Source organism: Pan troglodytes, chromosome 19 (genome assembly GCF_028858775.2).
Source record: "Pan troglodytes isolate AG18354 chromosome 19, NHGRI_mPanTro3-v2.0_pri, whole genome shotgun sequence".
NCBI lineage: Eukaryota > Metazoa > Chordata > Mammalia > Primates > Hominidae > Pan > Pan troglodytes.
In genome coordinates this window covers 15,956,078-15,983,897 of record NC_072417.2, presented here as the reverse complement: position 1 = coordinate 15,983,897, position 27,820 = coordinate 15,956,078, and the positions used below count along the sequence as shown (strand labels likewise).

The 27,820-nt window shown below is 46.1% G+C and overlaps 1 protein-coding gene across 2 annotated transcripts; it reads left to right on the top strand.

The window, feature by feature from the left end:
• Window positions 1-379: 379 nt before the first annotated feature.
• DHX33 (DEAH-box helicase 33) lies at window positions 380-27,105 on the top strand. Of its 2 annotated transcripts, XM_523842.9 has the most exons (12): window positions 401-857; window positions 5,720-5,880; window positions 6,860-7,087; window positions 7,878-8,048; window positions 12,811-12,996; window positions 13,722-13,833; window positions 15,000-15,159; window positions 15,312-15,400; window positions 18,043-18,170; window positions 18,571-18,774; window positions 20,093-20,179; window positions 24,474-27,105. In XM_523842.9, exons 1-12 carry the CDS (start codon window positions 569-571, stop codon window positions 24,780-24,782), a joined length of 2,124 nt encoding a protein of 707 aa, XP_523842.4. In that variant the 5' UTR covers window positions 401-568; the 3' UTR covers window positions 24,783-27,105. The 2 variants fall into 2 exon arrangements, with proteins under 2 accessions (XP_003953004.3, XP_523842.4); XM_003952955.6 differs by lacking the exon at window positions 5,720-5,880 and having other exon boundaries at window positions 380-857.
• Window positions 27,106-27,820: the final 715 nt, after the last annotated feature.

Genomic DNA, 27,820 nt, shown 5'->3' with positions numbered 1-27,820 from the left:
GGGAGTTCAAGACCAGCCTGACCAACATGGATAAACCCTGTCTCTACTAAAAATACAAAATTAGACGGGGCGGTGGCGCACGCCTGTAACCCCAGCTACTTTGGAGGCTGAGGCAGGAGAATCGCTTGAACCCAGGAGGCGGAGGTTGCTGTGTGAGCCGAGATCGCGCCATTGCACTCCAGCCTGGGCAACAAGAGCAAAACTCCATCTCAAAAAAAAAAAAAAAAAAAAAAAAAAAAACAATGAGAAAAACCTCGTTAACCAAGACTACAGTCCCACGGAACCGTACATCCTGTGTTTCCCGGTTGTAGCTCCGGGCCTTTTCCTGGTTGTACCTCAGGCCCTGCTTTTCCCACCCCTAGGAAGTGAAAGCCTTCCCAAGCCCCCAAGGCATGCTGGGAGATGCAGTCCCTTTTCTAAAGACTGGAGCGGCCGTGAGGTCATCGGTGGTCGCCGGGAGCCGCCACCACGTGGCGGCGAGGAAGGGGCGGTGCGCGCCTGTTGTCTGCACCTGAGAGGGGGTAGGAGCTGCCGGCGCTTGCGCCTCCCGCCGCGGTGCCCTCCCGACATGCCGGAGGAGGCGGGCTTCCCGCCGGCCAAGAGATTCCGGCCAGGCTCTGGACCTCCGAGCCGCGCTGGGTCCTTCCCTCCCGGGAGGCAAGTGGTGATGCTGCTGACTGCGGGCAGCGGCGGCAGAGGTGGAGGAGGAGGCCGGAGGCAGCAGCCGCCCCTGGCCCAGCCCTCGGCCAGTCCCTACCCTGAAGCTGTGGAGCTGCAGCGCCGGAGTCTGCCCATCTTCCAAGCGCGGGGGCAACTGTTGGCCCAGCTCCGAAACCTGGACAACGCGGTCCTCATCGGTGAGTGGCCGCGCCGGCGGGCTCTTCCTTGCACTTCGTCCGTGGCTTAGCTAGAGCAGTTTTTCTTACCTGTCTCTCAATCCCTTTCGTTCGTGGCTTCAACAAACCTGAATACCTTTTCTGGGCCAGACCTGGAGAGGGGCCTCGAAGAAGAGTCCGGCAGCCCTGCCCTGGAGGCGCTGGACAGCCCGGTGAGAGTGACCGACGTGTGTAGGCAAAGACTCACCTTCCGTGTAAAAGGGTAGAGAAACGTACCGGGAGCTTGCGGAGCTTCGAAGAGTGGATCTGACCCGGTTTGTGAGGAGGCGGCTGGGGAGGTCGTGTGGGAGGGAGGGCATTCTAGGCAGGGGGGAAAGCCCGTTTGAGGGATGGGAACCTGAACACATTCCGGTCGAAAGGGAAGGTGTAGTTTCTGGTGCATGAGAAGAGGCAGAGTTGTGGGGCAGGGACTGATTTCATGGGGCTTATGATCCCCAGCGTGTTAGAGGAGATACTGAAGGACGGAAAGGATGAGCAGCCAAAGAGAGGAAGGAGACCCATGAGTGCTGCTAGTCAAAGGAATAGAGAGCGAGCAGATGCAGCAGTCAAGTCCAGTTATACTGGGCTTGGATGTGATGCCCACTGGATTTGGATGTGAGCTATTTGTAAGAGTTAAAGAAAAAGGAAAGAAACACGAAACGCGGCTGGCAGTTCAAGACAGCTTTTCTTTAGTTAAAACCTGAGAGGCGCTCCTGGCCGATTTCGGTCAGGAGCCCTTTCTCTTACAGACTAAGAGTATATATTGGTGTTAGGGTGAGGGGGCTTATCACAAGCTTGGAATGTTTATATGTGTGGAGAAGTTTTTGGCAGGGTGGGACTCTTTGGGAGCAGGGGAGGTTATCTTGGGGCAGACATTTTTCTGGCCCGAGGGGGTTTATCTCCCGGCTGGCATATTCCCGGCCAGAGTGGGGTTATCCCTTAACATGTCTCTGGTCGGGGAGGAGTTTGGAATGTTTCTGGCTGGAGATGTTATTTGTGGTTTATGGTCGTGCTGACCTTAGCCATTAGGCTGATGCCTTTTGGATTTAGGCGGTTTTTTATTAAGGTGAACTTTTGAATGAGGGGCTTGTCCAAGATGGTGATGTTCCTGCTTTGTCAATCCAGACCCTATAATTATAAAAAGGAGGAGGGACGGCATGTTCTTTCTGGCTACTTCCTGCAACGAGGGGATGGAGAGTTTCCTGCTCTCGGGTTGACTAGGAGCAATGCCGTCTGTAGATGTTTTGGGGTAGTTGTTTGTGAAATGGCCATGATCCTGTCAGTTAAAAATCTTTGAAAAAGATTAATTAGGCAGGGTAAGAACATTAGTTCCAGGCATATTATTAGGAGAGGGCCCAGGAATGGGATGACCCATGCTATGATTTTGTTTTCAAACCAAGAGTCCATTTGGTGGCTTTGGTACTCCCTTAGCTTTTTAGCCTTTTCTTTACGTTTTTTAGCAGTGCTTTTTACTAGGCCCGATTGGTTGATATAGAAAGAGGCGTGAGCCACCGCACCTCGCCCCCTCAAAACAATTATTTAACCTTTTAACGTAGGTAAAAATGTGCATTCTTATCCCTCCTTATAATCTTTTTACGGAAAGTGTACTTTACTTTCCTTACACACCTTGCACATAAAGTGTCTCTTCAATAGTTTTAAATACATGTTACACTGTTAACTTTTAGCAACCTTTACCTTTGTTGAAAACCTTGGTGAGTTCGGGATTTTAATTATGCGCTAGGTGTACAGCCTAGGACTTAGACAGAAGTGCAGATAAGGTCTGGCTTATTTCAGCATTTAGCTCCATGTGTCCTAGGTTTTACCTAGCTGCAAAGCAGGCAAGTTGTACAGCTAAGAGTTATGGTGACATTTTATAAAGCGTTCAGGAGGCCTAATCACTTTTAAATTGTAAAACATTTCTTGCATAAATTTCCTCTCATAAAATTTTTCATGACTTTCACAGACAATCTCTGACACTATTGATCGTGGATCCCATCGAGAGCTATTTCAACAAAGCTGTGTGGGTAACAGCTGATTTGTCATTGAGCTGAGGGCTGAAAGCAGGGGGAGCAGGCTTCTGTTTTGAGGAAAAAGGAGGGAAGCTGAGAGAAACTTTACGGATGCTGCTCGATTTAGGATGGGGTTATGTGTGGATGAATCCACCCATCCTCATAAGTTGAAAATATCCTAAGTTGGAAAGGCATTTAATATGCCCAGCCTACCTTCAGTGTGCTCGGAACATGTACATTCGCCTATGGTTGGGTGATATTATCTAACGTGAAACCTATTTTATAATAAAGTCTTGAATGTTTCATGTAATTTATTGAATACCATACTGAAAGTGACAAACAGTTGTGTGGGTACTCAAAAGTACAGTTTCTACTGTACGATTTTGACTTTTGCTCCATCCTGAAGTCAAACAGTTCTAAGACAGGGACCATCTGTATTCAGAGGTTGAGGGGAAGAACTCAGTAGGGAGGGAGGCAGAAGATAGAATCGAGCTAACAGAGCAAAGATCAGGAGGCATGGGGAAGGGGGGAACTTGGCCACAAGGGCTAGATGCAGGGCTGGTCTGGAAGAGGAGGAAGGCTAAGAGGCTGCAGGGCTGGAGAACGGATGTAAGGGTGGTGCATTGCAGAAGGGCTTCTAGGGGCAGTTAGGGAGAGACCACATTTTAGAACCCCACTTCTGTGAGACAGGTTCAGGAGCCCTGCTCAGAGTGGGAGTCACTGGGCTTCAAGTGGGCCCTTGGGGAGGATGGAGACAAGACAGGCTGCAAAAACAAGAAAAAAGATCGATGGTAGAAGTGGTGCCTAGGTGCATTTCGGCTACACTATAAACTCAGGTTTGCTTCTGCACAGCCAGATTATAGGTGGAACATCCCAAATTTGAAAATCCGAAATCAAGAATGGGCTCCAAGGAGCATTTCCTTTGAGCGTCATATCAGATGCTCAAAAAGCTTTGGATTTGGGAGCATTTAGGACTTCAGATTTTCACATTTAAAATGCTCAGCCAGTAAGTATAATGCAAATATTACAAAACTTGAAAGAATCCAAAGTTCAAAACACTTCTGGTTCCAAGCATTTTGTATTTTACTTTAGCAACGCTCAGTTGCCCTGGTATAGGAGCATGAAAGATAGAGACATTGATCAAAGTTTGGGGTTTTGCCTAGTGGATTCAGCAGGAAGATTGCAGAATAATCAAATCCTTTGTCTGATTCTTGTCTGGGTCAGGAAGGATGAGCAGTCAGAGGGGGCTGACAGACTGACAGGGAAAAAAACCCACAAATCATGGGACTGGAGGACTTTTTGAGGTCAGAGAGGCCTGGTGGTAGCTAGAGGGAAGGGAAGGAAGCGCAAGTTTACTGAGTTCTTTGCTCTAATCAGGCACTGTTAAAGGAATTCACACAGGGTAGGAAGTAACATTTACTGCGTGCTTATTGTATGCAAAATGCTCAAGTACACGAGAGGGACATTCAGAGCACTGCCCTCTGGGAGCTTCGCTTCTGGTGTTGGAGAACGGACACATTTAAACGCTTCTGTACAACACAGGATGGTCAGTGCTGGAAGAGAGATGAACAAGGCACTACGGAGCCCAGAGGAGGGCCACGGTGCAGCCAGGGGAGCGTGTTTGAGGCCTAACTCATCTTAGAGTTTGCGAGGCAGGCAGTGTGAGGGCAGGTGTTCTGCCCATAGTGTGGGCAGAGGCAGAGGGTTTGAAGGGAGGCAGCAGGCTGGGGAGTGGCCAGGAGTTGAAGGCAGCAGTGCATGAATGGATGTCTCTTCATGTCAGTCAGTATGCAGAAATCTATGTAACGGTTGTATTTTATTTTATATTTTAACTATGTAAATTACCTTTTGAACATTTACATTGTTTCCAATTTTTTTCTGTCAGGAGCAAAATTGAATAAAATCTCTTTGAAGCTGTATCTTTATACACATGTTTACTTATTTTGTTAGAATCAATTTCTGCAAGTAGAATTGTGGGTCAAAGGATATAAACATTTTAAAGATTTAAAAAACATAATTTGACCTCCTGAGAAACAATACCAATTAACCAGCTAATTTCACCAGTAGTATACATACCTGAATGCCCATTCTCCTGAGGCTTTACCAACACAGGGTATTTTATCTTTTACTTCTGACTTTGAGCTGTTTGGTGAAATTTATGTCAATTTGCATTTTGTTGTTGTTGTTTTTCTAAGACAGGGTGTCATTCCGTTGCCCATGCTGGAGTGTAGTGGTGTGATCATGGCTCACTGCAGCCTCAACCTCTCAGGCTCAAGCAATATGCCCACCTCAGCCTTCAGAGTAGCTGGGACCACAGGCGTGCACCACCACGTCCAACTAATGTTTGTATTTTTTGTAGAGACAGCATCTCCCTATGTTGCCCAGGAGCAACTCCTGGGCTCAAGTGATCCTCCTCCCTTGGCCTCCCCACGTGCTAGGATTACAGGCATGAGCCACTGTGCCCAGCCAATTTGCATTTCTTTTTTTATTTTTATTATTTTTTTTGAGACAGTGTCTCACACTATCTCCCAGGCTGGCATGCAGTGGCACAATCATGGCTTACTGTAACCTTGAACTCCTGGGCCTCATGATCCTTCTGTCTCAGCCTCCCTAGTAGCTGGGACTAACAGGCACATGCAACCACACCAGGCTAATTGTTGTTGTTGTTGAGACGGGGTCTTGCTACGTTGCCCAGGCTGATTTTGAACTCCTGGGCTCAAGAGAGCCTCCTACCTCGGCCTCCCAAAGTGCTGAGATTATAGGTGCCAGCCCTGGTGCCCAGCCCCAATTTGCATTTCAGTGAGCCTTTTTTTTTTTTTTCCCCCTCTCTCCTAGGGGAAACTGGCTCTGGGAAGACAACTCAGATCCCTCAGTACCTGTATGAAGGAGGGATCAGCCGCCAGGGCATCATTGCTGTGACCCAGCCTCGTCGAGTAGCTGCCATCTCTCTTGCTACTAGAGTCTCAGATGAGAAGAGAACTGAACTTGGGAAGCTGGTACCTGGTTCCTTCTTTACTATTAGTACTTCTTGACTCAACAGCTCTCTCCCCATGCCCACTGCCTTTTATTTTTCTAAACAAGACTCCTTTTACATAGTGAGCTGCTTTCTTGCCTATTCTTCCGAGAGTTCTTTACCAGCTCCTGAGAGATCAGGGGCTCTATTGGTCCCATGTGCTTTGCTTTCAAAATCTGTCCTCAGGTTGGATAAATTAGTTGCTTTCATTGAACATCTTAAGCCTTCAGTAACCTCTCTTAACTCTCTTATCTATATATCGTTCTAGAAAAATTGTAAGCATTATGCCAGTGTATATGTGAGTATTGAGAATGAGTCTCAGAACTGTATATAAGACAGATTTATTTGTGTGTGTGTGTACTCATTTCACTTAAAAATACCTTAGACGTCTTTTCATATCTGTACATAGCTTCACATGAAACTTTTTTTTTGGAGATAGTCTCGCTCTGTCACCCAGGCTGAAGTGCAGTGGCGCAATCTTGGCTGACTGCAACCTCCGCCTCCAACCAAGCGATTCTCCTGCCTCAGCCTCCCGAGTAGCTGGGATTACAGACGCGTGCCACCACACCCAGTGGCTAATTTTTGTATTTTTTAGTAGAGATGGGATTTCGGCATGTTGGTCAGGCTGGTCTCAAACTCCTGACCTCGTGATCTGCCTGCCCCAGCCTCCCAAAGTGCTGGGATTACAGGTGTGAGCCACCACACCCGGCCCACATGAAACTATTAAATAGCTTGAGGTAGAAGGTTAATTTTAAATATTCCTTGTAATAGTTACATTAATTGCGGTTAAAGTAAACTTGACCATTGTCTCTCTCAGCGGCTAGACTGCATGCTTCCCAAGGGAGTGGGAAGCATTGGTGTCGGTCTTGTTCACTGTGGTAGTGCAAGTGCCCAACTTAGTGCCGGACACAGTGGGCGCTCAAGAAATGTTTGATGACTGAATAAATTGTTTCCCTGCACAGGTTGGCTATACAGTGCGCTTTGATGACGTCACCTCAGAAGACACCAGGATCAAGTTTCTGACAGATGGCATGCTTCTGCGTGAAGCAATTTCAGACTCTTTGCTTCGGAAGTACAGCTGTGTCATTTTGGATGAAGCTCACGAACGGACTATCCACACAGATGTGCTCTTTGGAGTGGTGAAAGCTGCACAGAAGAGGAGAAAGGAACTCGGGAAACTTCCCCTGAAAGTATGAGGGAAACTTCCCCTGAAAGTATGCGTAACACATGGAAGGAAACAGGCCTGGCCGGGCGCGGTGGCTCACGCCTGTAATCCCAGCACTTTGGGAGGCCGTGGCCGGTGGATCACCTGAGGTCAGGAGTTCGAGACCAGCCTGGCCAACGTGGTGAAACCCCGTCTCTACTAAAAATACAAAAAATGATCCAGGCATGGTGGCACATGCCTGTCATTCCAGCTACTAGGGAGGCTGAGGCAGGAGAGTCACTTGAACAAGACTGAAATTCCGTCTTGATTTTTTTTTTTTGCACTCTGTTACCCAGGCTGCAGTGAGGTGACGCGATCTCAGCTCACTGCAAGCTCCGCCTCCCAGGTTCACGCCATTCTCTTACCTCAGCCTCCCAAGTAGCTGGGACTACAGGCGCCCGCCACCACACCTGGCTAATTTTTTGTATTTTTAGTAGAGACGGGGTTTCACCATGTTAGCCAGGATGGTCTCGATCTCCTGACCTCGTGATCCGCCTGCCTCGGCCTCCCAAAGTGCTGGGGCTGGGATTACAGGCGTGAGCCACCGCACCCGGTGAAACTCCATCTCAAAAAAAAAAAGAAGGAAAGGAAAGGAAACAGACCTGTGTGCTCTAGCAGGGTGTTTTCCTCTGCCTGTTCTGCTCAGAGCCTTGGAAGAAAGTAAACTATGATGGGGGTGGCACAGGCCTCAATCATCTCCTTTTGGGGCTTGAGAGGGACACGGAAAGGCCTTCCCACTATTTGTTTCTGGTCCTCCTCTTCGTTCTCTTATGCAGGTGATTGTGATGTCAGCTACGATGGATGTGGACCTGTTCTCTCAGTATTTCAATGGCGCCCCCGTCCTCTACCTAGAGGGTCGGCAGCATCCGATCCAGGTGTTTTACACCAAACAGCCTCAGAATGATTACCTGCACGCCGCGCTTGTCTCCGTCTTCCAGATCCACCAGGTATGGTGCTGGGGGCAAATTCCTGAAAAGTTCTCTTTTATCTTGCAGTTGGTAGTGAGAACATTGAGCCTTGAAAAGAAAAGCTACTGAATAAAACTACTTTGTGAGTTGTGTCATCAAGATGAATAAGGAGGCCAGGTGCGGTGGCTCACGCCTGTAATCCCTGCACTTTGGGAGGCCGAGGCAGGTGGATCACCTGAGGTCAGGAGTTCAAGACCAGCCTGGCCAACATGGTGAAACCCCGTCTCTACTAAAAATACAAAAATTAGCCAGGCATGATGGCGGGTGCCTGTAATCCCAGCTACTCGGGATGCTGAGGTGGGAGAATCGCCTGAATCCAGGAGGCGGAGGTTGCAATGAGGCGAGATTGCACCACTGCACTCCAGCCTAGGTGACAGAGGGAGACTCTGTCTGGAAAAAAAAAAAAAAAACCCACAGTGAATAAGGAGTTCATTTGCTGTGTCTGGATTTTTATCCTTTATTTATGATATCTCTAATTTTCATTGAAAAGAAAAATAATTCAGCTCTGACCAGCAGCTTTCTTACACTGAGCCAGAAAATTTTCATGTTAAAGCACTAGCTTACCAACTTTTCTTGATTATAACCGCCATTAAGAAGTACTTTTGGCCGGGCACGGTGGCTCATGCCTGTAATCCCAGCACTTTGGGAGGCCAAGGCGGGTCGATCATGAAGTCAGGAGATCGAGACCCTCCTGACTAACATGGTGAAACCTCGTCTGTACTAAAAATACAAAAAGTTAGCCGGGGGTGGTGGCGGGTGCCTGTAGTCCCAGCTACTCGGGAGACTGAGGCAGGAGAATGGTGTGAACCCAGGAGGCGGAGCTTGCAGTGAGCCGAGATCGCGCCACTGCACTCCAGCCTGGGTGACAGAGCGAGGGTCTGTCTCAAAAAAAAAAAAAAAAAAAGGTACTTTTTCTTTTGCAACCCAGTACGCTATACATATAACTGAAATAGGTCTATGAAACACTGCTTCTGGCCAGGCATGGTGGCTCACACCTGTAATCCCAACGCTTTGGGAGGCTAAGGCAGGAGGATCAGTTGAGTCCAGGAGTTCAAGACCAGTCTGACAACATAGCAAAACCCTGTCTCTATAAAAAAAATATAAAAATTATTTTTTAAAGAAGAAGTACTGTGTCTTTTACTACATGTAGGGTACTCTGATATTTTGTACCTCATTTAAAGAAAATGTTGGCTGGGCACAGTAGCTCACACCTGTAATCCTAGCACTTTGGGAAGCAGAGGTGGGTAGGATTGCTTGAGCTCAGGAGTTTGAGACCAGCCTGGGCAACATAGCAAGACCTTGTCTCTACTAAAAATCAAACAATCAGCCAGGTGTGGTGGTGCATGCCTATAGTCCCAGCTACTTGGGATGCTGAGGTAGGAGGATCACTTAAGCCTGGAAGATTAAGGCTGCAGTGAACTATGATCACCGCACTCCAGCCTGGGAGACAGAGCAAGATCCTATCTCAAAAAAAGAAAAAGTTGACATTAGCCCAATAATGGGTTGCAACTTAGAGTTTCTTTTTTTTTAAACTATATTAGGAGAATATTTTAAAATATTTTCTCATTTTATTAAACATTTACTTCAAAAATTTGAATCATTAAGTCACTTTTGTTTAATTTGTATAAAACTTAATGTTTTTACCTTCCTATTAGCTTTCTGAGAAAATCCAGAGGCAAACTTTTAAAATTACTTTTTATTTAATTAATTTACTTATTTAGAGACGGGGTCTCATTCTGTCACCCGGGCTGGAGCGCAGTGGCGTAATCACAGCTACTACAGCCTCGATCTCCTGGGCTCAAGCCATCCTCCTACCTTTGCCTCCTGAGTAGCTGGAACTATAGGCACACACCACTACACCTGGCTAATTTTTTTTTATGTTTTGTAGAGACAGGGTCTTGCTACGTTGCCCGGACTGGTCTCAAACTCCTGGCCTCAAGTGATTTTCCCGACTCAGCCTCCCGAAGCACTGGGATTGCAGATGTGAGAAACCGTGCCCAGTCAATTTTTATTTTAAAATAAGTGATGCATATGGGATTTAAAGTTTTAAAAAGTCAAGTAGTTTATAGTAAAAGGTTTATAATAAAAGAATAGCAGTTGTTTTTACTTCAACATCCCAGATTTCTGCTGTTTAGGGCACCTACTTTCAATCTCTACATATTGCTTTCATGTTTCTAAACTACCTTGCTTTGACCACTATTTTTTGAGTTATGGGTATCAGGCATCATATGCTAATTTCTTACCATGGTGACAAAAGTTTAGAATGCCCCTCCCCAACCCCCTTTATCTCCAACCTCTTGACAGTTCTATCATGTTTTTGTTTAGGTTTTTGTTTTTGAGGCAGGATCTTGCTGTGTTGCCCAGGCTGGTCGTGAACTCCTGGGCTCAAGCAGTCCTCCCACCTCAGCATTGGGAGTAGCTAGGACTACATGCTTGCACACCTGTGTCTGGCCTATTATGATGTTTTCTGAGTCCAGTATCAATACTAACAATCTTATGACCACACATTGCTAGTAGCACACCATCATCCCTGTACCTTGTTTCTTGAACAACACAGTTGTGCAAGCTTTCTGGGTAGCTCTGGCTCATTTTCTCCCAAATATTCCAACATCTCATATGCCAATCGTGTATAGTTCTGTGTTCAAGCACAGTCTGTCTTTTCAGAGTCCTTTATGCTGCTGTTCCAGTTGGGGCAGGTGGCTCTCCTGGGCCTTTGTGCCGTTGTCATCTTGACTCTTCCCTTTGTCACCATTTTCCCGTGGTGAAGCCCATGGCTTCCCAGTCTCCTGGCCGTCCTGGGTAGGAGAGGGAACTGAAGGGTTTAACCACTCTATACTCAGACTTTGAACCAATCCCTGAGTTTTCACTCTCCCACAACGTAATTTGTAGTTTCCTCCCTCTAGCCAAGTCATCCAGCCCCTTTCCCCTCTCTTCCAAAATGAGTTGAGCCTCTTCATCTCTCACTGCCTTTTCTTTCTAAGACAGTGGCCTTTACTGTCGTTTTCATAGTGTTTGGGGAAGAAGTCTGCCTTGTTCAACTGCAGAAAGCAAACGAGAATTTTTCATGAATGATGGCTGCTGGTGCATTAGGTTACCACTGGCTTTGATGAATTCTCCCACTGATGAGGTTTTGACTGTTTTAGATTTTATCCTGTCTGTGTATACCTCTGGACATTTGTTCTGTTAATACTGGGCTGAAAAAAAATACATATTAAAAAATACGTATTTTTACATATATATATAAACATACATATAATTATTAACATTTTTTTCTATTTGTTTTGCCATTAGGCACTTTTTTTTTTTTTTTTTTTTTTTGAGATGGAGTCTCACTGTGTCGCCCAGGCTGGAGTGCAGTGACACGAGCTCAGCTCACTGCAACCTCCACCTCCCAGGTCCAAGTGATTCTTGTGCCTCAGCCTCCTGAGTATCTGGGATCACACCTAGCTAACTTTTGTATTTTTAATAGAGATGGGATTTCACTGTGTTGGACAGGCTGGTCTCAAACTGCTGACCTCAACCCATTTGCCTGCCTCAGCCTCCCAAAGTGCTGGGGTTACAGGCATGAGCCACTGCGCCCAGTCCATCAAGCACTTCATTTTATTTTTTTTTTTTTGAGATGGAGTCTTGCTCTGTCGCCCAGGTTGGAGCGCAGTGATGCAATCTCGGCTCACTGCAACCTCCGCCTCCCATGTTCAAGTGATTCTCCTGCCTCAGCCTCCTGAGTAGCTGGAATTACAGGCGTGCGCCACCACGCCTGGCTAATTTTTTGTATTTTTAGTAGAGACAGGGTTTCACCATTTTGGTCAAGCTGGTCTCGAACTCCTGACCTCAGGTGATCTGGCCGCCTCGGCCTCCCAAAGTGTTAAGCACTTTACATCAAACAAATTAATGTATCTGATCAGAAATCAAAGAAAAATCAGGGCATTAGGTATGTCATTCACACTTGGGTGTTGTTCCATTTGAAAGTGAGGAACCCCATTAACCTCAGTATCTCAAGCAGTTGTCCGAGTATAGTGTGTGTTTTGGGGCGTGTGAAAGCGCTTTCGACGGCGTCATTCATTAAAGGCTCCTTCTCCAGCATGGCTGCGCCTGTTCATTTCCATGGATTAGGATTTCCCCAAGTTGCCTTCTGTTTTGTCAACTTCATTTTTCAAGATGCTTATAAAAGAAAGGAAGCTTCATGCAGATTTTATTTGCTTGCCTGATTATGCTTTTCATGGTATTGTTCTTGTTAGAAAAATCAATCTGATGATTTCCCTTCAAAATTTCATCACTTGGCCTATAAACATAGCTGGCTAACTCCTATATATTACAGTTTTGTTTTTTGTGTTTTTGAGTCAGGTTCTAGTTCTGTCGCCCAGGCTGGAGTGCAGTGGCAAGCAGCTGGAACTATAGGCATGTGCCACCACCCCTGACCAATTTTAAAAAAAGTGTTTTGTAGAGATGGGATCTTGCTGCACTGCCCAGGCTGGTCACAAACTCCTGGCTGCAAACGATCCTCCCGCCTTAGCCTCCCAAAGTGCTGGGTTTACAGGTGTGAGCCATCACACCCAGCCTGTTACCATTTACACACTGCTGGTAAGGGTTCTCTCCAAGCTAGACATCAACCTTTAGGCTCATTTACATTTCCATAGTTAAGAGAAATAACTCTGGGAAACATCATCAATCACCATTGTCTTTTTCTGTGCAAGCTGCAATTCTATCAATGCCTAGTAAACCCACTCTACCTTTTTTACAGGAAGCCCCTTCTTCACAGGACATCCTGGTGTTCCTCACTGGGCAGGAGGAGATCGAAGCCATGAGCAAGACGTGCCGAGACATTGCAAAGCACCTCCCAGACGGCTGCCCTGCGATGCTGGTCCTTCCTCTATATGCCTCCCTGCCCTATGCACAGCAGCTCCGAGTCTTCCAAGGGGCCCCAAAGGTGAGTGCACCACCTCTTCTGTCCAGCCCTATTCTGGGCACCCAGACGGATCCACCAGCGACGTCTGTACCTATTACCAGGCTCCAGATAAGGTGTATGGGATGGGATACCCAGGTGCCAGATCAGCGCACTGAGGAGGCGCAGGAATAAAATGCGCGGTGACACACGCAGCGCTCCTGTGACAGGAGCAGGGAGACAGTTGTTGGGATGAGGGAGAGTATAAACCAAAGCTGCAAGGTAAACGAGTGACTTCTAAGGACCAGCATAAATTGCATTTGTCCATAGTGCCATTTCTTGTGTGCCTTTGCCGTGCCAGGCGCTGTGCTAGCATTTATATCCACTGTCTCTCGTCCTCGTGGGAACCGGCAAGGCAGGTTATGATCCCATGGGGATCCTGAGGCCCCAAGAGGGGAAGTAACAGTTGCTCAAGGGGGCGCATAGTAAGTCACTGGCAGGGCCACGATTCCAACCCACGTCTACTTGCTTCTGATTCCTGTGCTTGTTCCACTACATCTCATTGTCTCAAATTGACCTTTAAGACTGCAGCGTCCCCTTCCCCTGCCCGGTTTAATGACCAACCATTAATATTAATGACTGCCATTAATAATGGAGTCATCTTCTGTTGGTCAAGCGTGAATTGTGGAAATTAATGGTGAGAATATGTTTGAAGACTTCTGAATCATCCATGTGTCAATGCGGCTTTTTGGTTTTCTTCCTCCTTTTAGGGCTATCGCAAAGTGATCATTTCAACCAACATCGCTGAAACCTCCATAACCATTACAGGAATAAAATATGTAGTTGACACGGGCATGGTTAAAGCAAAGAAGTATAACCCTGGTGAGAATTTGTAGTTCATGAATGTCTCTCCTGTGTCTAGTGAGCAGCCACTGAAACTGTAGTCCCACAGTTTTCCCCTGAGTGTTTCATGTTTGTAACTAACAAATTCAGGTGGCAGGCACCATGAGTGAGATCACCTACACTCCAGGTCCGCGAAGGAGTCCTGAGGCGGGTATGTGAGACAGGAAGTAGAGGCAGGAAAGAAGAGCCCAGGTTGAGCAAACTTGGGCACACAGGGTCAGGGACCTGGGCAGAGGGTCTGGTACCCCATCAGAAGTCGGCTCTAAGGCCAGGGACAGCTGGGTGTCAATCAAAGGCTGTCATCAGAAACTATATATATATGGCTGGTTTGAGCTCCCAGGTTTCTCAGGAAGGAACCAGATCTCCTGGCTGAGGTGAGGCATGGAAGGAGCACTGGCTTCTCCTAAGAAGGTGCAGTGAGAAGCTAACTTAAGGTCATCTTGACTCATGTCTGTTTTATACTTTGCTTTATTCCACAGAGGATTTGAGGCCACTGAAATTATTGCTCCCAATTATTGAACTGAAATGCTCTAGTAAACATTTGAGGGTCCTGGCTTCCACAGGTGTATCTTTTTGTGATGACGTAGGTAAAAGAGCTTGGGTCTCCAGTGCCTGGCTAATGATACACCTTCATCAAGAAAATGAACCTCATTTACTGCTAGATAACAGACATCACATTATTTCTGTCTTACAACAGAACTGGGAGGGAGGATAAAGCACACAAGTGATTTGAGGCATTTAATTTCGTAGTCATTGATTGATAGTATGACCCCCATCCTAGTTTGCTGAAACTCCCAGTTTTAGCACCCAAAATCCGACATCCCAGGAAACCCTCTGTCCCAAGCAAACTGGAGGGGTTGGCCATCCTACCATCTAAGGCAAGACCTCGGAAACTACTCTTCTCGCCCCTTGCTGCATCTGATGTTTTTGTAACAGATTTCACAGTGGGCTTATTGCAAAGCCTTGTTTCACTAGGGCCAAACCACTGCGGAGCAGTCTGGTTTTGTGCTGTCCATTGTGCTAGCCTTGAGGCTTTCTGGACCCCCGTGTTGCTGAAAGAACCACTGGTGTGCTTCTTTTTATCGACACTGTAGAAAGAGTTTGTTCATGTGATGAAGCACTAATGGGGCTCACTCTCCATCCAGACAGTGGTCTTGAGGTGTTAGCAGTGCAGCGGGTATCGAAGACGCAGGCTTGGCAGCGCACAGGGAGGGCTGGCAGAGAGGACAGTGGCATCTGCTACCGGCTCTACACGGAGGACGAGTTTGAGAAGTTTGATAAGATGACCGTGCCAGAGATCCAGAGGTAGGCACCAGTTGCTCCTGCACTGCTGCTGTTTGTCACCATGTCTCTCCTGCTTGCCCAGAGCTGCAGTTTTTACTCACACTCCTCCATGAGGGGTTCTGACTCAATGGCAGAGGGATCAGGTCATGACCCTGGTCTCATGCTCTTCACAGGTGTAACCTGGCCAGTGTGATGCTTCAGCTTCTAGCAATGAAAGTCCCAAATGTGCTCACCTTTGACTTCATGTCCAAGCCATCTCCAGGTAAGTGAAATCCACAGTTTTGCAGAAGGTGGGTGAGGAGACAAACAACAACAAATGGACACTTCCAAAAAAATAAAGTATTTTGGTCATCTCCTTTTGTTTATTTAATTTTGTGGATGACAACATTAGTTATTAGAGAAGCATCTGAAAATCATGAAATGATAGATAGATACATTGATTGACTTTTAAAGAGACAGGGTCTCACTGTGTGGCCCAGGTGGAGGTGCAGTGACTATTCACAGGCTCCATCACAGCCTCCAACTCCTGGGCTCCAGCGATCCCCCCGCCTCAGCCTCCCAAGTAGCTGGGACCACAGGCATGCGCCAATGTCCCTAGCTATGAAACGATAGATTCTGTACTATCAGCACCATCAATAAAGTTCCTTGACCTCTGGAACCAGTGAAGGTCATCATGCGAGTCCTTGGGATACTACAGAAATGTAATGAAATTGTACTTTTATCAGCACAGGGACTGCAAAGATCACATTTCTTTGCCTTTAACTGGAATTTGATCCATCTCTCCTGTTCATTAGTAATTTCTCTACAGAAGAAGAAAATAATTGGAAATCTTTATGATATTGGCTTTGGCACCTGGCCTCTCATCAACGCACCATTTTCCTTTTCTTTTTTTTGCCCCCCCTTTTCTTAAGAAATGCAATTGGTTTTAAAAAGAAGGAAAGAAAACACAAAGTCACCAGTTGATGGGTATACAAGGGTCCTGCCCTGATCCTCAGGTTCACAGTTTTCTTCCCCTAGAACAACCACTGGAACCATTTTCTAGTAGACTTCTAGAGCAAATGTATGCATATATGAGTATATGTAGTGTGTTTAACAATTTTATTTATGTATTTATTTATTTATTTTTGAGACAGGGTCTCACTCTGGTTGTCCAGGCTGGAGTGCAGTGGCACATTCTCAGCACACTGCAGCCTCAACCTCCCGGGCTCAGGTGATTCTCCCACATCAGCTTCCCAAGTAGCTGGGACTACAGGTGTGAGCCACCAAGCCCCTGCTGTAGTATGTTTTTGTTTTTGTTTTTGTTTTGAGACAGGGTCTCACTCTGTTGCCCAGGCTGGAGTGCAGTGGTGCGATCCCAGCTCACAGCAACCTCTGCCTGCCGGGTTCAGGTGATTCTCCTGCCTCAGCCTCCCGAGTAGCTAGGACTACAGGTGTGCACCACCATGCCCGGCTAATTTTTGTATTTTTTAGTATAGATGGAGTTTCACTATGTTGACCAGGCTGGTCTTGAACTCCTGACCTCAGGTGGTCTGCCCGCCTCAGTCTCCCAAAGTGCTGGGATTACAGGCATGAGCCACCACGCCCAGCCTGTAGTATGTTTTAAAACACAAATAGCAACACACATTGAGTATTGTTCTGTGCTCGATTTTTTTTCTTTCATTGCTAAATTCTTACAGATAAATGAAGAAGATACATAAGGTGTAAGGAATGGTTAAAATCTAACACCTGTGTACCCAATTGAAGCCCCCAGGAGTCCCCCCCACCCACTTGCCCTCGCCTCCTTCCACTCTTTTGGGGTACCCACTCTTCCACATTTTGTTTGTAATTGCCTTGCTTTTCTTCACTGTTTTACTATATGCGTATGTATCCCTAAACGACCTGTTGTTTGTAAGTTTATGTTAGTTATTCTTGAGTAAGCGGTTTTCATTCAGCTTGTTCCGTATAGTTTATTTGTGTTGATGCTTTTTCACACTAAGTGCTATTCCATTCTGTGAATAAACCAAAATGCATTTATCCATCCTTCAGTTGATAAATATTGCTTTAAAAAAGCAATGAGAAACACACTGCTTTTTTTCATTTAATACATTTTACAGATCACTCCTTATTGGGATGTATATATTTACTACATCCTTAGAAATGCTTTTTTATTCTTTAATAGGTAATATATTTACATGGTTCAAAGTTTAAAATATATAAAATAGTAAATAGTAATAATGTCCTTCTCATCCCCTTGTCTCCCAGCCTCCCCAGCTGGCCCCTGAGACAACTGCTATTTCCACTGTTATGTGTTTGGTTCTGGAGATATGGTCTCTGTGCGATGTGTATCTGCAGGTGAAATTCGTAAGTGTAACATTGCTGGGTCAGACGTTACACTTTTAATGTGTATATTTACATACATATTGCCAAATTACAGGTCATTTAAAAAGAGAATTGAGGCTGGGCATGGTGGCTCACACCTGTAATCCTAGCACTTTGGGAGGCCAAGGTGGGCAGATAACCTGAGGTCAAGAGTTTGAGACCAGCCTGGCTAACATGGTGAAACCCCGTCTCACTAAAAATACAGAAATTAGCTGGGCACGGTGGTGGGCACCTGTGGTCCCAGCTATAGGGGAGGCTGAGGCAGGAGAATCGCTGGAACCCAGGAGGCAGAGGCTGCAATGAGCCGAGATCACGCCATTGCACTTCAGCATGGGCAACAGAGCAAGACTCTGTCTCAAAAAAGAAAAGGGAATTGAACTGAAGACAGTGATGTCATTCTTTGACAAGTGTGTCAAGGGGGCAGTGGCGGTTATGATTTTTGCTGTTGTTTGATGTAGAATTATCAAAAGCTCCCAGAAATACTGAACTAGCTGCAACTTCATTTTTTTGGACTTTTGGCTCCTTTTTATGTCTCTGTTTCTTTAGATCACATTCAGGCGGCCATTGCCCAACTGGACCTGTTAGGTGCTCTTGAACATAAGGATGACCAGCTTACCCTGACTCCAATGGGAAGAAAGATGGCAGCATTTCCTTTAGAACCCAAATTTGCCAAAGTAAATGATACCCTCTCCTCAGTCCCCTTTCTGTACATTACAGTTAACCGTCCCAAAGTAGAACCATCTACCCAGTGCTTCTAGATTAATCTCACTTTTTCTCTTACATAATTACCAACCCCTAGTTTGCAAATAGCCCTGATTCATGTTCAGTGTGGGATTCAAAGAGATGAAGTTAAGAGCCCCTACCCACAAGAAATTTGGAACTCTGTAGGGAAGGCAGTCACCTGTTTTATTGAATATTAAAGAGTGAAATAACACTAATGTACATCGCCATGGTTTTAGAAATACCTGCCCTTTAACTCCTTAGAAGGGAAACTGCAAAAGCAATGTACAGAAATAGTGCATTCTAAAGCTAGGAGAAAGCTGGGTTTACACAATTTTAAATTTTGCTTTGCAGACCATCCTCATGTCCCCCAAATTCCACTGTACAGAGGAGATCCTGACCATTGTCTCCCTGCTGTCTGTGGACAGCGTCCTCCACAACCCTCCTTCCCGGCGAGAGGAAGTGCAAGGGGTCCGCAAGAAGTTCATATCCAGCGAGGGGGATCACATGACCCTGCTCAATATCTATCGGACCTTCAAAAACCTAGGCGGAAATAAGGTGAGCCTTGTCTTGCACCTGTTCTCCAGCGATAGCTGCTTGTCTCTGCTATGTGCTTCCCTTTTTCTACTGAAGCCGTGCAAAAAGTACGCTTTCCCTTTTTGGCTAAATTATCTAAAGAATCACAAAAAGAAAGCCAGACAGCATTTCAGAAATGCTTCAGTACTGGGAGGTTACCAAAGAAGTGTCATTCTGGTCTCTGTTCCGAATGTGTTTAAGTCAACAAGACTTAAGTGACTCCCAACCCATCAAAACTTAATTGGCACTTAATCAAGTAATATGTCTAATAATGACAGTGCGTACCAATGAATGAGTACTTACTCTGTGCCAAGCCCCATGCTAAGCACTTTTTAATGTAAGATCTCATTTATTCAGTAAAGTAATCCTAAGAAATGAGCACTATTATTATTATTTTTTATATTCATGAAACATGTAGTCATGGAAACGAAGCTTCGTGCAGTTGAAAAACTTGCCCAGGGTCAGGCACAGTGTCTCAAGCTTGTAATCCCAGCACTTTGGGAAGCCAGGGCAGGTGGATCACTTGAGCCCAGAACTTCCAGACCAGCCTGGCCAACATGGCAAAACCCCGTCTCTACTAAAAATACAAGAATTAGCCGGGCGTGGTTGTGCATACCTGTAATCCCAGCTACTCGGGAGGCTGAGGCATGAGAATCATTTGAACCTGGGAGGCAGAGGTTGCAGTGAGCCGAGATCGTGCCACTGCACTCCAGCCTAGGTGACAGAGCGAGACTCTATCTCCAAAAAAAGAAAAAAGAAAGAAGAAGTCTTACATAAATTGACTGGGCATTTCTGTTTTGTTTTCTGTGTCTGTTCATATCCTTTGTCCATTTTTCTACTGGGTCGTTGGTCTTTTTCTTAATGACTTGTAGAACTTTTAAAATCAATTCTAGAGATTCTAATCATTTATTGGGTATGATGAGACAAATATCCCAATCTGGGAAACTTCATGTTTTTCTTTAGTTTAAATTATTAACACTTTCCTTATAGTTCATGTTTTTTGATATAAAGATATTTTCCTACGTTTCTTTTTGGCACCTGAAGTTTTTTTCTCTGAATTCAACTGTGTTCTAAAAATGTTGTTATATTTTCTCTATAGAGATGAGAGGATTGTTAGCTGGGCATGGTGGCATGTGCAGGTAGTTGAAGCTATCTGGGAGGCTGAGGTGGGAGGATTGGTTTGCAGTGAGCTATGATTGTATCACTGCACTCCAGCCTAGGGAACAGAGCAAGACCCCGTCTCTGTGAACATATAAATAGTGAATGAGTGGATTGTGATATCGCTCTTTCTCCTATTCAGGATTGGTGCAAAGAGAATTTTGTCAACAGCAAGAATATGATGCTGGTAGCAGAAGTCAGAGCACAGCTGAGGGACATCTGCTTAAAGGTATCGTGTGGTCCTAGTGTTCTGTGGGTGACAAAGCTGTCACTTTGTTCAAGGTAGAAATTTTGAAGTTGCTTATTGCTAGTGATTATAAAAGGATTTCTCATTGTAGAAAATTTCACAAGAAAAAAGGAAGTTACCCACAATTCCACAATTCAGTAGTTTAGCCTATTTCCTAATAGCCTAGTTTTTATTGTATTTTTTTACATAGTAAATTATATGTATAATTTATATTTGGTTTTATAATCTTTATAAGCATTTTCCAGTGTTAGAATTCTTCATAAGATTTTTTTAAGTATGAATATCTGCATTATTTCCTTTTAGATTACCAAAGTCGTGTATAGTATTTGACACAATGCAGAAAATAGTGATTTATAATGTAGAAAGTTTAAAAGTCTCCCATAATCCTGCCCCTCCAGAGATAACTACTGTTAGCAGTTTGGGGTAGCTCCTTCTAGAATTTGTTTCTGTGTATGTATGTTTTTGTGCATGTCTCTGTGCCTGTGTGTGAGCACACACATAACGGATACGTGCATATGAGGTACCTGTTCCACAACTTCCTTTCTTCCACATGGCATATTTCTTTCTTTCTTTCTTTCTTTCTTGTTTATTATTTGAGACAGAGTCTTGCTCTGTCACCCAGGCTGGAGTGCAGTGGTACCATCTTGGCTCACCACAGCCTCCGCTCACTGCAACCTCCGCCTCCCGAGTTCAGGTGATTGTCCTGCCTCAGCCTCCCGAGTAGCAGGGATTACAGGCGTGCGTCACCACGCCTGGCTAATTTTTGTATTTTTAGTAGAGACGAGGTTTCACCACGTTGGCCAGACTGGTCTCGAACTCCTGACCTCAGGTGATTTGCCCGCCTCGGCCTCCCGAAGTGCTGGGATTCCAGGTGTGAGCCACTGCGCCTGGCCTCACATGCGTATTTCTCAAATCCTTCCTGTGGCTGGGCTTTCAGTGCTGCGTGTGTCTACCTCATTCATTTTAGTGATTTCATAGCATTTCATTGTATTCAGTGCAGTTTATTTAAGCCTCTAATAATGGTCATTTAGATTCTGTTGTAGTGACCATCCTCCGTATGTGCTGTGGTGCACACAGAATGAATTTCTAGATGGGGGAATTTGGATTTTGTTAGATATTGCCAAAGTGTCCACCACAAAGTGTTTTTTTTCCTTTCTTTTTTTTTTGAGACGGAGTTTTGCTCTTGTTGCCCAGGCTGGAGTGCAGTGGCGTGATCTTGGCTCACCGCAACCTCCGCCTCCCGTATTCAAGCAATTCTCCTGCCTCAGCCTCCCGAGTAGCTGGGACTACAGGCATGACCCACCACGCCCGGCTAATATTTTGTATTTTTAGTAGAGACGAGGTTTCACCATGTTAGCCAGGATGGTTTTGGCCTCCCAAAGTGCTGGGATTACAGGCGTGAGCCACCACGCCCGGCCTAATTTTTTGTATTTTTAGTAGAGACGGGGTTTCACTATGTTGGCCAGGCTGGTCTCGAACTCCTGACCTCAGGCGATCCACCCACCTTGGCCTCCCAAAGTGCTGGGATTACAGGCGTGAGCCACTGTGCCCGGCCCACAAAGTTTTATATTAGCTTTTTATTCCCTCTTAGAGTACATGGTGTTTTAAAGAGCTGTCATGGTATATTTAATGCTCGCATGACACTCCACATTTTATGTCAGAGATAGAGGGTAGTGGAAGTGTTCTTTTGCTGTTGATCACTGAGACAGTGTCCGTGTGTTTGCTGTCGTCATGAGTACTCTGTGGTGAATGTCTTGTGCCCCCTCAGTGCGGACACTGCTGGGAGACAGTCACAGCCTGTACCCAGGCCTGTGTCTGATGCCAACGGCCTATGGTTGGCACTAGAGCTGTTTCTTCTCATAGTAGCCTATTGTATTCTGTCTTTCACACATTTTTTAAAACTGCTTTTGTATTTGAACAGTTTCCTGCCAGTCTGTCTCTTGGCTTCATAAGTTTTCTCAATTTAATATTGACAGTAGAAACGGTGCTTCTCTATTAGTTGTGAATTTAGGACCCTGTAGTGGCCAGGGATACCTCTCATTATATGTCAGGCACTGGTAAGGTCCTGAGACTTTACAGACATGCCTACTCAGTAACTAAGTAATAATCTAGATGGTGACCTGACGTACATACACTCATGCCAGGAGGCCATCAAATTAAAATAATCACTATCATTTATGAAGTGTTTGTTCAGCACTGTTCTGAGTACTTTTTATGTGACTGCCTTATTTAAACTTCTCATTTCTTTTTTTTTCTTTTTTAACTCAGACCTTAACTCAAAGGATAAAATCCTCATTTCAACCTATAAGATTGATTCTTCTGTTATTCCCATTTTACAAATGATGAAACTAAGCCTAATCAGGTTAAATAATTTGCCCCAAATCACTCAGCCAGTGAGTGGTAAAGCTGATAGTCTGGAAGGAGAGACCACCAGTTAGCCTCTGGGGCTCCTTGGAGGTGGTGACAACTGAGCTAGATCTTGACAGATAAGGAGATAAAAGAGTATCTTCCAGGCCAGGTGTGGTGGCTGGCTTATGCCTCTAGTCCCAGCACTTTGGGAGGCCCAAGCAGGTGGATTGCTTGAGGCCAAGAGTTCGAAATCAGCCTGACCAACATGGTGAAACCCCATCTCTGCTAAAAATACAAAAATAAGCTGAGCATGGTGGTGCATGCCTATCACCCCAGCTACTCAGGAGGCTGAGGCGCAAAAATCGCTTGAACCCAGGAGGCAGAGGTTGCCAGCGAGCTGGGATTGTGCCACTGCACTCCAGCCTGGGCAACAGAGTAAGACCCTGTCTCTTAAAAAAAAGTATCTTCATCAGGCATAGATCAGCTGATTGTCAACAACAGAAACCCTAGAGCCATCATAAAGGACAAAAGAAAGATTTTTCCAACGATGGAAAGGTATCTCTGAGAACCGAAAGGCAGGAAATAGAGTCACAGGAACCAGAAAAAGCCTGCAGGAGCCAGGGCCGCCGCTTTCTCTGGACCTGCTGCTTCTCTTGCTTTGAGTGCCCTCTGCGTGCCTCCTTCCCTTTTCTCACCTTTACCTCCGCATGGAAGTGATTTCTCTGCATGGCCCCTCCACTCAAGAGCCCAGCAGAGATTGACAAGTTTTCCAGTTTCAAACCTAAAAGATGCCTGGAAGAGAAAAGCTGGCCAGCTTAGGTCCAGCGTGGGTGTACCACTGGTTTGTTCATCTGTGCCCAGGGGCGTAGGTTACATGCCCCACTCATCAAGAGCAGTAGAACAAGGACATTGAGTGGTGACTGACATTTCCTCTGATGAGACAAAGGCAGCATTTCTACTAAGAGTAGCAAATGTGAAGGCAGAGATAGGAATCGTGAAACGGGGCGAGGAAAGTGAAGGCAGCCAGCTATGGGGGACCATGGAGTGTCTAAAGAAGAGTGGAGAGGCCGGGCGCGGCGGCTCACGCCTGTGATCCCAGCACTTTGGGAGGCCAAGGCGGGCGGATCACTTGAGGTCAGGAGTTCAAGACCAGCCTGACCAAAATGGTGAAACCCCGTTTCTACTAAAAATACAAAAATTAGCCAGGCGTGGTGGCAGGCGTCTGTAATCCCAGCTACTTGGGAGGCTAGGGCAGGAGAATAGCTTGAACCTGGGAGGTGGAGGTTGCAGTGAGCTGAGATCGCGCCATTGCACTCCAGCCTGGGTGACAGAGAGAGACTCAGCCTCAAAAAAGAAAGAAAGAAAGAAAAAGAGTGGTGAGAGGAAAGACAGGCGAGCAGCTCAGGGTGGCTCCTTCGTGGCTTCACCACGGGAAGTTTGCATTGTTTTGCAAGGAGCAGTAGAGACGTTGTTGAAGGTATTTGAGTGGATGAAGAGTGATTCGAGTTGTGCTTTAGGTAGATTAGCTTGGCAGCAGCAGGTGGGTGAATCGGAGTGAGGAGATGGTGAGATGGTCAAAGCGAGAGGGAAGGGCCTTTCCTTTCCGGGCCGTCCTGATGGAATTTAGGTGAGGGGTGGGTCACCCAACCTGCCTGTGGTCTGGTGGCTAATGTGAGCACCTCCCTCCCAGCCCTACCTTCACAGGCGGTAGTTTCCCTGTTTCTGGTCCGTGCTCCTCCAGCTGGGCCTTCTTCCCCTGACCTTGCTGATCCTTGGTGACCACCTCCGAATGTCAGAATCCACTTCGTTAGGCTCACAATGTGGGCTGCATTTGCCCCAGTGGGTCCAGTTGCCCCAACACGCTGTGTAGTGCTGACCAGTGTTTACGTGTGGGGTCGGCTCCATTCCTCGCTTTCTCCCGAAGCAGATGTCAATGCCAATCGCATCATCCCGAGGAGACGTGGAGAGTGTCCGCCGCTGCCTGGCTCACAGCCTCTTCATGAGCACCGCCGAGCTTCAGCCAGACGGCACCTATGCCACCACGGACACCCACCAGCCAGTGGCCATCCACCCGTCGTCTGTCCTCTTCCACTGCAAGCCGGCCTGCGTCGTGTACACTGAGCTGCTCTACACCAACAAGTGCTACATGCGGGACCTCTGCGTCATAGATGCAGAGTGGCTGTACGAGGCTGCCCCTGAGCACTTTAGGAGGAAGCTGAGAACCGCCAGAAACTGAGCCGCCCCAGGATGCCGCCAGAATCACTGGTCCCTGGGAGCTTGGACTACAGTTGTCCTCACAGCAGGCTTCCAGGTTGGCGCTTAGAGAAGCCTTGGAATCAGCTGAAGGTGCCTGACTTCCAGGAGCGTGAAAGCATCTTTGCTCAACTCCTGGGACTGAACCATGTAGACATGAACATATCATTTGTACCTGGAAACCTCAAAATTATGCTTTTGGTTCTTACTGGGTGACTTTGACTTAATTAACACCTGAGCCTCAGTTTTCTCATCTGCCAAATGGGAGTAATAATAATAATCCTTATAAAATTGGGTGCATAAAGTTTAGAGAAAAGGAATGGAAAGTACCCAGAACTATGCCTGGAGCACGACACACGTACAGTGAGTTGGGAGCCGTTAGGCTGAATGTTACTGCTTTCGATATGATGTGAAGTACAGCAATATCCCAAGTTCTTGTGACTGAGGGAGATTTTCTGGAAGGGCCACAGGAGGTTGCGGAGCTTGGATGTTGCCCTTAGTTCTTGTTTAATGTCTCTCTGAATGCAGTTTTAAAATAGAAAACAAAACTGACTTCTGTAGAAGTTTCCAGAGGGAGGTGCTGTTATCTCGTACCTCCTGGGATGGCGATCCCTACTGAACGCTTGTGTCTCAGGGTGGACCGCTCTGTGTCTGTCTCCAAGCAGAGACCAGTAAAGGAGCCTCCTGGTCCTCGGTGCGTGACCCTGTCAGTGCTTTCAGGAGACATGTAAGCTTCCTGGGTGAAGGTTGATTTGTACCTTCTGAATCCTGTCACGTGTAGACATGGGAAACTGACCTATCAGTGTTTTGTGTGTGTAGGTGACTCCCACATACACAGTTGCCATTTTTCTCTCTAACTGGGCACCAGTGAACATGTGGGCATGAGGAGTGACTCTGTGTACCATTTCAGCTGTTTCTTTTTGGGCAGACCCCTGGTCAGAGGTGGTGGGTGTGGGGGAGGGGAGAGGGGTACCTAGAACCCAGAGAACATTGGCTTATGCCAGATACCACACCACATCTGGGCTTACATTCTTGTATCTTTTTTGGTGTGTGGGCGGGGGGGGGGTGGTGGGGGGCAGTTCAGTGAAGTCTAGAAGACCTGCTGGACAGATTCTACAACAGCTAGAGCTGTAACACTTACTCTTGCATCTTATTACTTTTCTATGGTATTTTTCCTTCTTCGTAGGGACTTGGGACAATCTGGCTTTGCTGCTTTCTAACTGCTAGGCACCTCTCTCTAACCCTCATTGTCAGAGGGAATTGGAGGATCTCCACAGTCTCTTCCTGTTCTGATATTCTGAGCAGAGAAAAGGCACTAACGGTTCCTCTTAGCTATTTAATTATCAGAAGCAAGTAATCTTTCCCCAGATAATATTTTGCCCTAGGAGAAGCCGTGATTTAGCTCTTTTATTGTGCTTACTTGGTCCAAATACATCTGTGGGGTGTTTTGTCATTTCTTAATGAATGAATCATAGTTATAACCAGGGGCCAAACTGCCCAAGAGGCTCTTCAGAGATCATGGATGCTCTCTTTCTGGAAGCTGTGGCCTGATGGAGCAGCCCCATTCCAGGGTCCCATCTGTCCGGAGTTGTGTATGTGAAGTCCGGCTCAGTCTTTATTTCCAACACTAGCCGTGGTCCTGTGCAGTCAAGCTCTCAGCTAGTGTTTAGGGCTGTCTGTCAGAAATGGTTATACGTGGGCAAAATAAGATCTGACAGCTCCTATATACCTTATCTTACTGAATTCTTAAACTTTGAACCAGTTCTTCCACTTCTCACTGACTTGTTACCACTGCTGACTTTCTGAAAAGTTTTCCACAGTTTTTTTTTTGTTTTTTGTTTTTTGTTTTCCAGTAGGGGATTAGGATGTTTAGTCCTACTTAGAAAGAAAAAGTATTGTATTTTTAATCATTCATAGTGCTGGTAAAAAAAAAAAAAAAAAATTGGGGGGTGGCCGGGCGCAGTGGCTCACACCTGTAATCCCAGCACTTTGGGAGGCCAAGGCGGGCGGATCACCTCATGCCTGTAATCCCAGCATTGGGATGGGAGGCTGAGGTGGGTGGATTGCCTGAGAAGTTGAAGACCAGCCTGGCCAACATGGCAAAACCCCGTCTCTACTAAAAATACAAAACTTAGCTGGGCATGGTGGCACACGCCTGTAATCCCAGCTACCTGGGAGGCTGAGGCACAAGAATTGCTTGAACTTGGGAGGCAGAGTTTGCAGTGAGCCAAGATCACGCCACTGCATTCCAGCCTGGCCGACAGTGTGAGACTGTCTCAGAAAAAAAAAGAAAGAAAGGAAGGAAGGAGGGAGGGAGGGAGGGAAGGAAGGAAGGAAGGAAGGAAAGAAAGAAAGAAAAAGAAAAAACTTGGGGTAATTTATGTCCAGCTTAGGTACCTGAACAGTTTCCGGAAATGTATATTTTTTTTCTGAGAGGCAAAGGATGTAAACAGCTTCTAAGTAGCTTTAATGTTTCTGTACAGAAATAAGTTTATCCCTGTAACATTGTGGTAGAGTTTTAATACAGTATTTAGTTTTTTATTGGGCTTTTTTAAAAAGTTAACTTTTAACATAGCTGCTCAGGGATTAAATCAGATTGGAAAACCCATTCTGACTCCACATACTGCTACAAAGAAATACATCGTTGTTTATATTGAGCTGCAGGAGATAGTACACTTTAAACTTAAGAAAGTTAAATGTTTCACAATAACATTGCAATATAATCTTCAGCTACTCTCTTTCCATTGGTAAAATCTCTGATGGTGTGATAACTCTTTGCCAACCTACGAAACCCATATCAGGAAGAATCACCAGCTCCCGTGAGCAGCTTCATGTAAATAGATGCACTCCAAGCAGATTGCATGCCTCAGGTGTTTGTCTTCTAGTAATCATGGAGTGTGCAACACCCAGAGTAACACTACAAGGGGCAGGACTGCAAACAGCAGGTCCTGGCTAAAAACCCTTAATGCTGCCTTGCTGCCAGTTGTAAAGAAATGCCTGAATGGAGGCAGGTTCTGCCCT